The sequence below is a fragment of the Amborella trichopoda genome, chromosome 11 (assembly GCF_054954075.1).
Source record: "Amborella trichopoda isolate Santa Cruz 75 chromosome 11, AtrichopodaSantaCruz75HAP2 v2.0, whole genome shotgun sequence".
Taxonomy (NCBI): Eukaryota; Viridiplantae; Streptophyta; class Magnoliopsida; order Amborellales; family Amborellaceae; genus Amborella; species Amborella trichopoda.
Window position 1 is genome coordinate 15,208,834 of NC_142346.1, and position 15,703 is coordinate 15,224,536.

The 15,703-nt window shown below is 38.4% G+C and overlaps 1 protein-coding gene across 2 annotated transcripts in view; it reads right to left on the reverse strand.

The window, feature by feature from the left end:
• Positions 1-1,185: 1,185 nt before the first annotated feature.
• LOC18444845 (Thioredoxin family protein) overlaps positions 1,186-15,703 on the reverse strand; it is a 31,504-nt gene continuing 16,986 nt past the window's right edge. The window contains exons 9-12 of one of the 2 annotated variants that reach the window (XM_011628994.3): positions 12,973-13,032; positions 6,948-7,015; positions 2,533-2,590; positions 1,186-1,368 (exon numbers count right to left, since the gene is read on the reverse strand). In XM_011628994.3, the coding sequence (XP_011627296.1) occupies positions 1,360-1,368; positions 2,533-2,590; positions 6,948-7,015; positions 12,973-13,032 (195 nt within the window). In that variant the 3' untranslated portion in view covers positions 1,186-1,359. Of the gene's footprint in view, positions 1,421-2,532; positions 2,591-6,947; positions 7,016-12,972; positions 13,033-15,703 lie in introns of both variants that reach the window. The other variant, XM_011628993.3, reaches the window with a different exon arrangement.

The window sequence follows — 15,703 nt, forward strand, 5'->3', positions numbered from 1 at the left end:
GTTGTGATCAATTCGTATGGCTGGTGAAAAGGGATTCTCTTAATGTTATCAACTAGATTTCCAAATCAATAAGCCACATTGGAGCTTGAGACGTTTGGGTAGAAAGCTTTGGATATTTGTCGCAATAAAATTGTGGCTTTCAATCATGTTTTTAGGGAAGCAAATGAACGGGCTAACTCGCTTGCCAAGGATGGAGTGTTGGCCCCATCTTTGGTGCTCAATTTCTTATCCTTTTAATTATTGTGTTTATCATATTCACTGTAATCACTGATTTGATTGAGTAATAAAATCATCGCGATCTTGTCAAAAAAAAAAGGCTCTTAAAGCAAAGCCAATGTGGAGGTTACTGTATCATTGAAGGTGACTGTCCAAACGTAATTAATTGGTGTTCCAGACTTAAAGACAGCTGTGGATGTAGATAATACAATGTTTTTGACATGTTTAAAAGGGGGCTAATGATTTGTTGATATAAACTCTTTGTAACTTTTTTATTCACTTTTAATAATATTCAGTAATCTTTTTCAGAAAAAAGACAACAAAAAAACAAAAAGGAGAATAGGAGTTCACGGCTTAAAACAGCTCTAATTAAAAGAAAATAAATTTGAGGCCATCACAAAGATTTTCAATAACTTTGACATTATTCGAAAGTGCACCTTATTTGAGACCTCTCTAATTCGGTGGCTAGTCCTCTCCTCATGACTATGCTCTTGCACGTGTAAAACCGCTAGATAAACTTTCATGGTTGGAGGTTACAGTATCAAATATGGTTTATAAACACAGCCTTGAGGCAACCATATAATGACGTTTTTCTATGTTTTTTATTCAGTAAAAAGAATAAGAGAAATTTATAAAATTACCCCTGAAGAAGAACAATTTTAACACCTTACTCATATCTTTTGATTTAATTTCAAATAAAAAAACATATGATCTTGAATTAGAATAGTTGCAAAAGGGTATAATGTTTGATAGTCCATCCCTTATGACTGTAGGATAAATTTCCCAAAGAATCAAGGGATAGTCTGCCACCCCAAACCATGGTAAACGCGAATACGGGGTTTAGTGGTCTCTTTGGGTGCCACTCCAAAAACCCAAAATAGGCACCGGTACACTCAGAAAGTGCCGTTATTTTGTTCGTGAAATGAAAATAAAAAATGCCGGTTTTCATCCCACTCGCAACATGCCCCATTTTGTTAGAACACTGACCACACATTGATGAAAACCCAAGTTGCATCCAAACTGGAGATAATGGAAGACATAAATACAAATATGAATAAACTTACTGTACATCAAGGGATGGACACTTCATAAATATTTAAGGTGACTGTCCCATCGGAAGCACATACGTTGCTCTCAGATAGTCTACGATTTCTGCACTTTCAAACATTGCTATCCCTGTGTTAGGATCCTCCAGGTAAGGTGCCTGTCAAAATAAATTCATTGAAAAGAATCACAATATCTCTATAACAGCCATAGAGGGGAAGGATCTAACAGGTTAGGATCAGCTTTAAAAGGTCAGGATTTGAATGAAGAGATACATAGCCTAGCAGTGGATGGTGGTCTGATAAAAAGGAAGGTATACATAATCCAATGGAGCTTCAAAGGAGCATGCACTTCTACTCCTGATGATGGATGGTGGAGATTAATTGTCGTGGGCCCACAGGGACATTAGCCACGTAAAGTTGATCTCCACAATCCATCATTGGCAATGTATGGTGGATGGTCTTTGGATTACTATACACCACACTCAATATGACATCAAGTATAAGATGGAGTATTAGTCACAAATTTGTGGAATATCGGTAAACCATGTAAGTGTTTTTTTTTTCCCTGTATTCCCATGAATTCTTCATGTTATTTGTCAAGGTACCTATACTAACTCGACCAAGGTACTTGTCCATTGGTTGCCCGAGTACCTCACTCGAGTCCAGCCCGAGTTAAAAATTAAAAGAAAAACAAAAAACATAGCTTATATAGATTAACACTAACACTCAAATGGTGCACCAGCTGAATGGCATTGGTCCTCCACAAGAGGTTGAGCGATTGACCCATGCTTACTGGATCTTATGTTTTAACCCCCATAATGACACTTCGCTTTCATGAACCCCTTATTTTTTTTAATATCAAAATGTTGGGCGGCATCTAAGGGGCTTCGAGTCTTAGAGTGAGGTCAATAAACCATATGTACTAGCCAAAACCCATTTACAAGGTGTTTCAGTTATAATGAGAATATTTATAATTTTATACAAGTGTACACTGAACTCAGTCTCGCCCATAGGGTGGGTCAGGGTAACTCGCCAAAGTCTGTGTCCACCCGGGCGAGTCACGGAACCGTGTTACTTGTTCATCTTTTAGATATTGATAAACCCATGAAGAAATAAAATAAAAAGAAACAAAAATCCTGATGCTCTAATTACATTCAATTTTCAGCTTGCAATTTATTAAAAAATTTCTTGGCTACCAATTGTAAGCCTTCATGAGAACAAAGCCCACATGCAACGTAAACATAGATAAATGGAGAGTCAAGAAGGGTACCTGAAAATGCCCTGTTTTATAAAAAAGCTTCTGTCTCTTCTGGCTACCACGAGCGGTGCTGCAAAGAAACCACAATTACAAGAATAGAGGAAACAATAATGGTAGGAAAGGAAGCTTCGCTCAAGATCGAGATCGAGTATAAGGAGAAATTATCAAATCACAACCTAACATCTATTTATCAAACAACCAAATCTTTTCAAAAAAAACCAAACAAACAAACAAAAGAAGTTGAAAATCAAGAAATGCTTCTTCCAGATGGTTAATTTTACCATCTAATATTTATCTGCATATAACAAATCACAACCTAACATCTATTTATCAAATCACAACCTAACATCTATTTATCAAACAGCCAAATCTTTTAAAAAAAAACCAAACAAACAAATAAAAGAAGTTGAAAATCAATAAGTGCTTCTTCCAGTTGGTTAATTTTACCACCTAATATTTATCTGCATATCTCCTCTTCGTCTTCTTCTTCTTCTTCTTCTTGGTGGTGGTGGTTTCAGCATGAATTCTTTTACCATTTACCAAAAAAAGGAATCAAGCATTCTCGATGTCAAAGAGAATTTCCCTGTTGATTCAACAGAGAAAGTTCCTAGGTAAACAGATCTACTAGCTTTCATAGGGCATTCTCCATGTGAACTTTCAATTCAGATCCTATATGGCAGCTTCTATGGGGCCCTCAAGAAAATAGATATGCCGAATACATGAGAACCTTCTTGAAAGACAAAATGCCAAGGACACATCATTGAAGGAGCTGGTTACCCAAACTTGGCAAAGTGCTCATGCCTAAGAATGGTGGGGGTATGTATTTGCAGAAAGTTGCAGATGCCTAAGGATTAGAGAAAGCATACCTTTGGGGAACAAGGCTTGAAAATCCCAGACGCATTACTGAAGATAAAGGAACTGGACAATAGGCAACAATTGTAGCAGGGACTTTCAATGGGAGATGCACCCTTGAGAAGAATCCTCAGAGCTAATTATAGGAGCAATTGACGATGGAAGAAATATTTTGGTATCAACGCTTGAGAGCCAAACGGATAAAGGAGGACGATAACAACACAAAATATTTCCTTGCTATTGCAAACTCAAGGAGAACAAATGGCCATTGTCCAACATTTTGAGGATGCATTTATGGGATCAGATAGGTTGACCTTTAGCCTAGATAATGTCCCATTCACTAGACTGGCAAAAGTCTCAGATAAGGGGATTGGAAGGCCCTTTTCTAGAAGATGAGATTAAAGAAGCTGTCTTCTCTTTGCCAGGGATAAAGGCACTGTGACCTGATGGCTTTCCCATGGCCTTCTTTCAAACTTTTTGGGACGTCATCAAGATGGATCTATTGAGGGATTTCCAGAACTTCTATCATAACAGGATTGACCACAAATTCTACTTTCATTGCATTCGTACCAAAGAAGAAAATCATTGAAACACTCTCCCATTAGTCTTCTCAATACCACTCACAAAATCATTGCTAAGGTATTGACGAACAGATTAAGGTTGGTTTTAAAGGACCTCATCGAAGAACCACAGACAGATTTTATAGAAGATAGGCAGATTACGGACAGTGTTCTAATGGCCCAGGATAACCATCCACTCAAGGATTAGGTAAGGACTCCATCAATAATGTCTATAATTGATTTTGAGTACGTCAATGATATGGTAGACTGGAATTATCTCTTGGGCATCAAAAAAATAAGGGGTCAGGAGAGAAACTGTATGTGGATCCATGGTTGCCTCTCTTCAGCTCATTCCTCTATAATGAATGGCAAAGCAGTTGGTTTCTTTAAAGCATCAAGAGGTATTCATCAAGGAGACCCTTTGTCATCTTTCCAGTTCACTATGGTTGCTAAATACTTTTAGCCTTATGGCTACATCGGCGCATGACAATGGTCTTCTTAGCGAAATACCCACTGTCCCAAATGGACTTTTGCCCTCTCATTTTCTGTATGCCCATGACACTCTGCTTTTATATGGTGCCTCTATGAATGAAATCCAAAGTTTATTGCTGCTCTTAAAATGCTATCAATTGGTGTCTGGGCTCAGACTTAATCTGGACAAAGTCACCAAACTTCTATGGCCTAAATTGCGACAGGCTAATGGTGCAGACTTGGGCGCAGTGGATGGGATGTATAGCCGATTATTTCCCTTGTAAACATTTGGGCCTTCCTTGTCCACAGGAGACCAACTCAGGCAGTATGGAATCCACTTATAGAAAGTTTCCAGAATAAACTGGAATCGTGGAAACTGAGGTGCCTCTCTTTTGCTGGCAATATAACACTTTAAAGGCCATCGATCAAACTTTCCTGTTTACTATATGTCTGTGTTAAGAATGCCTAAAGCAATCAGTAGAAAGCCGGAGTCCATTATGAGGCATTTCCTATGAAGTGGATCATCTAAAGGAAGGAAGTTCCACCACGTTGAATGGGAAGAGGTCACTCTTCCTTAGGAGGCAGGGGGCGTAGGGGTTAGGAGGCTTGCTTTGATGAATGATGAGCTGCAGGCAATGTGGTGGTGGAGAATGGGTCAGGAAACATAGCAACAATGGAAAGACCTAGTCAAGACGAAGTATGGAGTTGAAGATGGTGCAAGAACTAGTTTCTGGAACTCCAAGTGGGAAGAGGAAGGAAGTTCCACCACGTTGAATGGGAAGAGGTCACTCTTCCTTAGGAGGCAGGGGGTGTAGGGGTTAGGAGGCTTGCTTTGATGAATGATGAGCTGCAGGCAATGTGGTGGTGGAGAATGGGTCAGGAAACATAGCAACAATGGAAATACATAGTCAAGGCGAAGTATGGAGTGGAAGATGGGTAGAGGATGGTGAAGAAATTGAAATAGCATGCCCCTGCTCACATATGGCGCGCCATTGACAATGTAGATATTTGTTTTGAAGTTACAGCACAGTTTTGGTTGACGATGGTGCAAGAACTAGTTTCTGGAACTCCAAGTGGCTGGAAAATGTGCCCTTATGTCTTAATACCCAGAGCTCTATGAGAGGGTAGCAGCAAAACCCTTCACAGTGAGGGACTTAATTACAGGAAGTGCACTGAATTGGGTGTGGTAAGAGCCGCTACGTTATTGAAGGGTCAACGAGATTCTGGGTAATCAGTATATAAACTTACTGGATGCTTTGAACACAGTCTTATATTGTCCCAATGAGACAGATGAGATCATTTGCGACCTGAACTCTTTGGGCTATGTCACAGTTAGATCTTTATATTCTAAAGTGTGTCAAGATAGATTCTTGCACCTTGTCCTAGTATTCAGAAGGTTTGGAGGTTGAAAATCTCACACAGAGTGCAGGCATTTGTGTGGCTAGTGACGAAAAAGAGAACTTCATCGCAGGAACAATTACAGAAGAGAGGAGTCACAGCGGTCAACTAATATCTGCTATGCAAATCTAATGTTGGAACTAACGATCATCGCTTTTTGCATTGTCCTTTCACTTTCATTATCTGGTGCAAGATCTTGCAGAAGATTGGCATTAACAGGGTAATCCCATTGTCTGTGACCCATTTCTGGATCCAGTGGGCCTTCCCCACTTTCACCAAGGAAGGCATTCGGTTATGGGGTATAATAATGGCAGCAAGACTGTGGCAGGTGTTGGAAGGAGCAGAATAATAGGGTATTCAAGGGCACCAGCTGCATCTATAGACCAGGTTTTGGAGGCCCTCTCCACTCCCATAATCCATTGGGTGCAAGAATGGGAAGATTTCAGGGGTATGTCAGTGGAAGACTTTCTCACAAATTTAAAATCCTTGCTGTTCTCAAGGCAACACCGCATTGGAAGGGGGAGTTAGTGGAACAAACCTGAGATGGAGTGGGTAAAGTTGAATTTTGATGGTAGCTCAAGAGTGGGGGTGTTTCATCAGGGTGTGGAGGTAACTTGAGGGATCAACTTGCAGTGGTTATTTTACTATACTTGGTACTATCCATTCTTGTGGGGCAATGGAAGCAGAATTCTGGGTGTAGATTGCCTGCAAGAAGAACAAAGAAAGGATGTCACTGAGAGTGATTCTCTGAATGTTATAAATTGGTGCCTTAACCCTCGAAAGACCTGGAGGAGCTTGCGACAGATCATGCTTCAAATCTGGCAGAAGTTGGCACCTAAGGAGGTTTGAATCGAGCATATCCATAGAGAGAAGAACACTATGGTGGATGAACTTGCCAAAGCTACTTCGGCTTTATAAGACTTACTTGTTTTACTAGTTGTATTTCAGCTTGTCTTTCTTTTCTTTTCTTCTGTTTGTAGTACACCTTACTCGATATACACCTTATCTTAGTAATGAACTTCGTTAACATTAAAAAAAAAGACTAAATGATAAGCCATGTATTAAAAAAAATGCTTAGCCACATATCAATGTAGCCCCATAAAAAGGAATATGATGCCAGATCAATTGCTAAAATTAGAAATTTACCTGTAAAGTATGTGCGGTAACTCTAGCTCGACCAGAACTTCTCGAACAATTTTACAGAAGGGGGAAGGCTGCAAGAGTAGACAACATGGTTTCCATATGATATATCACTTGAAGAAATGGATATAGAATACATAATCATCGGGACAAATATTGGAACAAGTAATAACTCAAAGAAAAAGAATGAAACAGATCCATCACTTATCCTGATTGGCTTTCCTATTTGGTTCTTTCAAATTAAAACTTGGACATAAAACTACAAGAATTTTAATCTAAAATCTAGAATCACAAAAGTCATTCAATCACTCCATCCAAATCCATCTACGGGAAAATGATGCGGACAGCCTTCTCGCAAATTTATTGGCCATATAGACACTCAGGTTCAGCCAAACCCCACGGAGCCCCTCTCATGGAAGTTTAAGTGCCTAAAACCCCCATCTCCTCCTTTTTGGTACACAAAAGTTGCCATTTTAACTCTATTCAATCAAGAAAATCAATTTGGCCCAAACTAAAAACCTTCTCTGTGCCTGTTTTCTGTCCCTTTCTTCACTCTCTCTCTCTATCGCACCATGGCTCATTCTCTCTTATTGTGGCTTTTCCTCTGTTGAACTTCAATAAGGTCAGCAGTATGAAGATTTGTCCATACTACCTTATTGCCGTTCTTTTATGTTGATGTGATTTATTTTCTTCCCTGCTCTCCAAATAAATGAATTTTCAGAAAATATAAAACATTGATGGAGTGCCCATTTCACGACATTGAATCAAGATCCGTGTCTTTGAAGCCCTTTGTTGCATCTCCTTCTCTTAGAAACTCTTTCGATCAAGACTTATTTCTTCTGTTTTTTGCTGACTATGGTGGTTTTTAATTTTAAGGTATAGAATTAGAAAATTTTGACTTTTACCTTTCCTATCTTTTTGGACTAAAACTTGGGGGGTTTCACATATAGACCGGTTATAATTACCAAAACATTCCTTTGGTCCATAAGTTCCAATATTTAACCACAAGGCCCTACTCCTCCGCTGTTTTTTGATTTTTTTTTAATTTTTCCCCCTGTTCAATGTTTCTAACATTGGACAAATGTTTTTCTTTTTTGTTTTTTTTTGACATTCATGGGTCAGTCCTATGTTTAATACATCAACATTTGTGGGGCACTCAGATAACGGGAACATTAGACCGCCTTACATCTTTGGCCCACTATTGTCTACCGGCCAGTCCTTTACAAACATCAGACTTCCCTTTTTCATTATCTTTTTTATGTTTGAGCGTTTGAAAACTATAAAAAAGCTCAGATGGCTAAAAATGTAATAATATTTTTCCCTTTTTTTCAACAAGCTCAGACCGCTAAAATAGAAAACCAACTATGACAAAGGGTTGTCTGATGTTTGTAACAATGGACCTTCCTATAGATACTACTGAGTAAAAAATGTATAGCGGTCCAATGTTCCCATTATTGGGCCACCCTACAAATGGGTTGGTCCGAAATATTAAACATTGGACCGCTCCACAAATTTCAAAATACATAAATAATTAAAAAAAAAAAACAGTTCCATGTTAGAAAAATCAAAACGGTGACAAAGTTGGGAAAAAAAAAAAAAAATGAGTAGGACCTTGTAAACTATAAGAACTTATGGACCAAGGATGATTTCAATAATTTTACCCAATTCGTAAGGAAAAAATGTAAAACTTATGATTTGAGAAACTGTTTTGTCCAATCTAGCCTATCGATTTTCCTGCAACATTCCAATTAAATTCTTGTTGATTGGTGCATGGTGTGGGTTACCTGCCCTTCAAATCAGCTCAGAATTATTTTCCACAAGGTTTGTTTCTTCAAAACCTTTTGAAAGGACTGTGAAATTCATTTTTTGGATTAGCACACTTATGATTTTGAGGTGTCATTATTTGATATATCATTTAAGAGAGTTTCAAAAAGATGTAACAATGGAAAAAAACTACAATAAGGGGGACAGAGAGGAGAGGACGAGCTAAGAGATAGGTTTTATATTTAATCTGAACCAATGTTAGAAGAAGCAGCTCAATGTAGGAACTCAGGCCTTGACTAGTCCAAGTTACTCAAGCAAGTCCTAGTGGACTCGCTCGAGTTTGTCCTCAGTCAAACGAGAAGCCTGGAAGAAGTTTGAGAAAAATGTGGAATAGCTGAAGAAATATAAATATATATATATATAAACAATGTGTATAGAATTTACGAATATAAAGAGAACCAATAAAACATATATAAAACCAGACATATGAATTTAAATTGAAAAAATGAAGTAAATAAAAAAATTGAGGTCAAAATCCTCCAATGTTGCGCTCGGTGCGAATCAATGCCTCCAATCCTCGTCAAAGCTTCCCTCGACACCCATATCAAAACCACCAAACCAGTTTTGGGTTTCAAGTTTGAATCTAGTTGATTCAAGGTCTTGAAATTCCATATGAATAATAAAATCCGAAATAAAAAACTGCAATTATGAATAATAAAATCCAAAGGTTTTAAAAATAGCCAGGCTAAGACAGAGTATATGGAATGCAAGTTTAGTAATAATAGGAATAGAGACGAGGAAGTAATTAAGATTGACAACCAGGAAGTACAAAAAAGGCCGCACTTTCGCTATCTTAGGTCGATAATCTAGGAAATGGAGAGATTGAGGAAGATGTCGCACATAAAATTAAAGCTGGGTGGACGAATTAGAGATGTGCAACTGGAATTTTATGTGATTGTTGCATACCAATGAAGCTGAAGGATAAGTTCTATAGGACAGCTGTGAGACTAGCTTTGCTCTATAGGGCGGAATGTTAGGTAGACAAAAAACAATATATCCATAGAATGAGTATAGTGGAGATGAGGATGTTGAGATGGATCTGTGGCAAGACAAGAAGGGATAGAATTCGAAATGAATCCATTCGGGAGAATTTAGGTATGGCACTAATAGGCAATAGGATGAGAGAGTAGACTTAGATGGGCTGGTCATATGTAGCGCCAACCAGTATAGCACCTATTAGGAGGTGCGAGTTAGTTCAAGTGGAAGGACTGAAAAGGGTAGGGGGAGGGCCAAAAGGACGTGATTGGAAGTAGTCCAAAAAGATATAGGGACTTATGGCCTCACTGACGGTATGGCCTTTAATAGAGCAAAAGGTGGAGCAGGATTTGTGTAGCCGACCCCAACGATTGGGAAAAGGCTATAATGATGATGATGATTTTTCTTTTCTGTTTTTGGGTTAAAAACAAGCCTATGGCTCGATGAAGAACCCAAAAATAGGCTTAGGGAACAAATTTTGTTGATGATAACTTTGGTTGGAATCTTCGATCTTTGAAATCCATAAGAGATGATCTTTTTGTTCGAATCCAATCAATCTAGTTGATAGATCATGGAACAAAGAGTCTAAAGCCAAAAATTGGCTCAAATCAGTGCTCCTATCTTTAAGAACAGAGATAGAAGCTAGGCTGAGCAAATTTCCCGCCTAACCACACCCAACCCATCCCCCAAGGGGGTGGGGGAGGGGGGGGGGAGCTTAAATTGGGGGCCTATGGGCTTAGCACCCTGCCGAGCCCAAGGTTTCAACATCAGTGTTTTAACCAAATTGGGTTTTCATGATTGAATAGGGTTAAAGAAAGTAATTTGACATACTAAAGAGGGGTTTTAAGCCAATAAATTTTAATAAATGGGTCCATATGGCCCATAAGTTAATTAGAAGAAGAAGACCACTTGATGTTCTTTTAATTATCTTGTACAGGTCAAGTAAACAAAGCACAATTCTGAGATATTAAATTCATACGATTGCATCAAGTGGAGGAATCTAAGACGAGTAGTAGAAAGTTCACCAACGTAATATGTAAATATAGAGACAAAAGGCAAAGAATGAGCTCAACTCCATAATCTTACATTTGGTCCTAATAAGAGTGTGTACAACAAGATTGACAAACCTCGCATGAGACAAGTGACAAAATCCGATCTTCACTAATTATTTAGATTAGGTAGATCAGGGTTAGGTCGAATTCCGATCCAAAGATGACCTGATCTCACACTGGAGATCCAACCCTTTTTGGATCGTCTTATAGGTCGCATCAAATTCAAAAGATAAATGATGAAAACTCCAAGAAATGAAGGAATAAAATAAGATCTAATAAAATGATAAAATGAGTTTAAAAGTTCAAAAAAGGAGTAAAGTAACAAAACTTACGAGCTTGCTAACCCTTGTGCCCTAGCACCCGGAGTAGAGACCTTGATCAGAACTTAAATTGATAGGAGAAACTCCTTTTGATGACATAAATGACTAACTTCACTCTCTGAATGAAGTGGTTTAAAAAGAGATCTAGGATCTAAAGGGTTCTATGCCTTAGGTGATGAAAAGATGAAGCTTTTCTTCTATGAAATGGGTAGCCATAGCCGCTAGAAACTAAGATTTCTGAGGCTCTCAGTTATGCTTTGTAGAGACTAGGGTTAGGGTTTGGTTGGAGTGAGGGACTAAGGTTTTTTGAGAATGTGCGACTCTCTCTCTTTTGGGGTTTGAAATGAGGGTTTTCATAGAAAAAGGTGACCTAGAAATACATGAGGTTGTCTGTGCCAATCAAAGGCCGACAGTTGTTCGCACTGCACATTGCGGTGCAGCTCCGATATATGGCGCTCCACAAGTCCCAGACGCAACACGCAACCAACTCGGGTTGGTGTAGATTTACTTGGGAATGTGAGTTTGATGATTGGATATTGCTATATTGAATCACAATTCACACGGTTTGGCAGTATCAGCATACTATCCTTCCCTTTCACTCATGTACCTGCCATTTTTTATCTAAGGTCTCCTAAAATGGGTTTCCCATGGGATTTTAAGAAATTTCCTGGGCTTTTGGGCTAGACTATGTGACTATGGTTTAGTATATCCTATAGTATACTAGGCCGATGTGGTCCCTACGGCTTAAAATGACTACTCTAAGGCTCCTACTATGAATTTAAGGGGTCAATTTCTATGCTTTGAGATTTAAAATTTCAAGGGAAATGTAAATCCCAAAAATGGGGTGTCTACAATAGAGGTATAATTCTAAAACTTTTCTTGCTAAACTTTAATTTTTAGTTTGGATAAATAATCAAAAGTGAGTGTAGGATATGCTACATACCAATGCATGTGACAAGCTTTTTCTCCTAATAAACTCCCTGGAAGAGCTAGGATGAAGAATTCTATGCAAGCATGATTTGGCTCACTCTATGCATTGAAGAGAAGCAGCATGTGTGCCTAACAAGCTCAGGATTCAGGCACTGGCTTGATTGGCTATTACATTAATGACAACACTATGTCCTAGGTTCAAATCCACCACCTGACATATCATAAAAATGTGTACCTAATAAGCCCTCTGGTATGAGGAATCTGGAATATCATGCAAGGCAGGGCCGGCTTTGAATAGTGGTTGGGAACTGTAGGGCAGTAGGGACTTGTTAGAACATCTATAAATACCAAATTCGAAGTTTGCAAACCATGACAAACATTTAAATTACAATTATGTCCTAAATGTCACTTGATTCAGAGAAAACTAGTTGGTCTAGCAAGTAAATGGGTAGCCAAATTAGCAAACTAAGAAATAAAAAGAAACAATTACTTCACAACCTATATCCTACTCTTCTATATCCCCAAGCCTAATTTTAAACCAGATGTCATATTATCATCTCTTTGCTCAAAATTTTTGTACCTGCACTCTTTCATCACACTTAACTTTGTAGATGATGCAAGACTTTCTCCAATCATTTCATATCCGATTCCCTACAACAAATCATCACATCTTTCCATACGTTCCACTCCTTTACATAAACTTAAGTGTAATTTCATGGATGAAGGGATCTATATTACAAGGTCATAGACAATCATCTCAAAAGTAATTTAGGGATTAATGCTACTTGAATACCACAAACAGAAGTTCAATCAAATAGTCTGAATTCTTTTATATGTCAAAGCACATACCACTGAAAACTCCACCACCTAAGTTGCATTTCAATCACATAAATAAATAAATTACAAATGGAAACGAACGTCCTATCTAACCTCGTAAGCCCATAACTCAAGTGGTCTCACGGGATCCCTTGAAGGAGTATATGAAGAACCCTGCAGCAAAGAAGTGTAACATTCATTAAGACAGATAAAGATAAATGGAATGGCGATAAAGATGAATGACAACAAAAGATCATAGAGCCGCTAGCAAAGAATCAATAAAAGTTGAACTTTTGCCAGCAAATGCATGATTACAGTTATTTATTTAGTCTACAACATATCTTTGATAATAATATTGGATGAAAATGTAATGCACCATTAGCCACAAGGGTAACCTCTAGAAATAATAAACACCAAGGACATGATAAAAAATATTTTTCTAAGATTTTCAAAAAGTAGGTCTCAAATCTTTGCATGATCCCAGATTTCTGTGCCTCAATTCAAAGGTGTTCACTTGTAAATGTCAAAAAATATGTTTTCAAGATTTTTAACATGCCAAATTAAAATCAAATTCTTCATGAACACACATGAAAGAACAGCAAATTGGACAAGCAATGTTCTCCTAATAAGGGTTAGAGCAAATGAACATACTGGTATGTTGCCTTATTAGCTAAGCCTATTGTATCCCTTCGCTCATCAAATTCAAATGAACAATGCAGGAGGAAGGACCACTATTAGCTGCCTGAGTCCCCTGATAGCTTGATAGTCAAATAAAAAGTAAGAGAGTTTGTTGTCTTACGTGTGATATAAAGTAAACCATTCCATCCCAACAGTAATAAGAATTAACAATTTAACAGCATCCAAAGACCAAAAATACTTCACAATCATAAGTGCACGACCACAACCTCACAGCCACAACCTAAACAATAACTTTCAAATTCTAATGACCAAAAGTTCATAACATCTAAAATATAAAAGATAATAAATACACTCAAGCTCAATACATCAGTGTCCCAATTCTCAACTCCAATGTCTTAATCAGATTAGTCTCACCTCCAAAATAACTCTCGAGTCCTAACTCCCAAATCAAAAGAAATTTTGATTCTAGGATTTTGAATGTCACCATAAAACATTCAAAATGAAGCCCAAACAATATCAAACAGTCCACCAAAGATTAAAAAATAAACCCCAATATTTATAAGAACTTTGGAAGCATAAATTTTTTTTGTTTCTATTTTATTTTTAATTTTTTTATGTCAATCCCCTAAGAACCATGGAAGTATGGTTCTAGAGGTTTTGGTGGGGGTTATATACCCCTCCAAAGCCTTTTTCCTTTGTAGGGGAAATTACAATATTACCCCTACTACTAAACAAAATTTCCTCCCCAGAGCAGGGGCAGATCGCCCCTGATGCTATTCAGCTGCATATGTGTCCACATTGCAAATTCCCGCATTTTCAGGTGAGGGCTATGCGCCTAGGGCCACATAATGAATTATGCAGCTATATTTGATAACAGTGTAGGAGAGTTGCATGGGGTAGCCTTATTTCTTTAATTTTGACTGATGAAATGCGGACAAGATATGCTTAAAGGACTTAAGGTTTGCAGAATCTACTTTATAGTCTCTTTATCTGAAGCTTAATATAGTCACAAGAGCCCCAGATGCCACCATTGCAGAATCCTCTGAAGTTATTAGTGGCCAGATAGTTTGACCACCCATTTTCAGGAGAGACCTCTTGGATTTGGAGACTCGGGACTTCTTTCATGCACCTCCTAACCTCTAATACTTCCCAAGAATGAGTAAACATAGACTGATCTGGTCGCCAACCTCCTCATGGACCTTTTCAGTAGCTTCTCTCTACCGGCTTTTAACTCCAGGCAAACCAAAGCCAACTATTTTAGCTATAGCCTCAAAAGCATGGTTTAGACTGGTTCCCCAAAAACTCTAGGCTTTTCATTGTCTTGTCCTATCTAGAAAGCCCTAATGCTCGATCAATCACAGCGTGAAGGCCTCCATCCTCTGCCCTTCTCATGGGCCTTTTCAGTAGCTTATCTCTACCGGGTTTTAACTCCAAGCAAACCAAAGCCAACTATTTTAGCCATAGCCTCAAAAGCAGGGTTTAGACTGGTCCCCCTAAAACTCTAGGCATTTCATTGTCTTGTCCTATCTAGAAGACCCTCATGCTCGATAAAACACAGCGTGAAGGCCTCCATCCTCTGCCCTTTCTCAAGCCAATATTTAGGCCTCAACCCTTTGTCGAATCCTTTGGGTTTGGGCATTCAATAAACAGTCCAACAACAGCTCACAGGGCTTTCCAACCCACTATTTCCTTTGACAGGCCTATTCCTCTAAAGCAACGCTATTGGCCACAATTTGGGTGATCTGGCTGGAGTGCAATGCCAGAACATTTGAAAGTCAGAGTCTCAGGAAAAGATGATGAAGGATCGCATATCTATTGGCTTCTAAATCTTCCCCATGCCCTTGGAGAATTGAAACCAATTTTTATTGAATTTTTGAGATCGAAAGAGCCTCAACAGTCTCCTTCAATTGAAGAGATATCAATGTTACAGCTGATGCACTAGCCACAGACGGCATAGTAGCTCAAACTTTTGTTACATTTCTAAACCTATCATGGCCGTTTGAGGCACAGATTTTTGTATGTTTTATGTTATTTGTACAAAAACCCTCCAATGTTCTGTGGCACAGATCCATGTACTCTCTCTGTACAAACCACACTAACTTTTATAGGGACATAGACATGTTACCTTTTTATTTTAATACTATACAGTAAATGTCACTCCAACTACAAAAGTCCTCTTGCATTTTTCCTTCTCCTTGAGCACCAT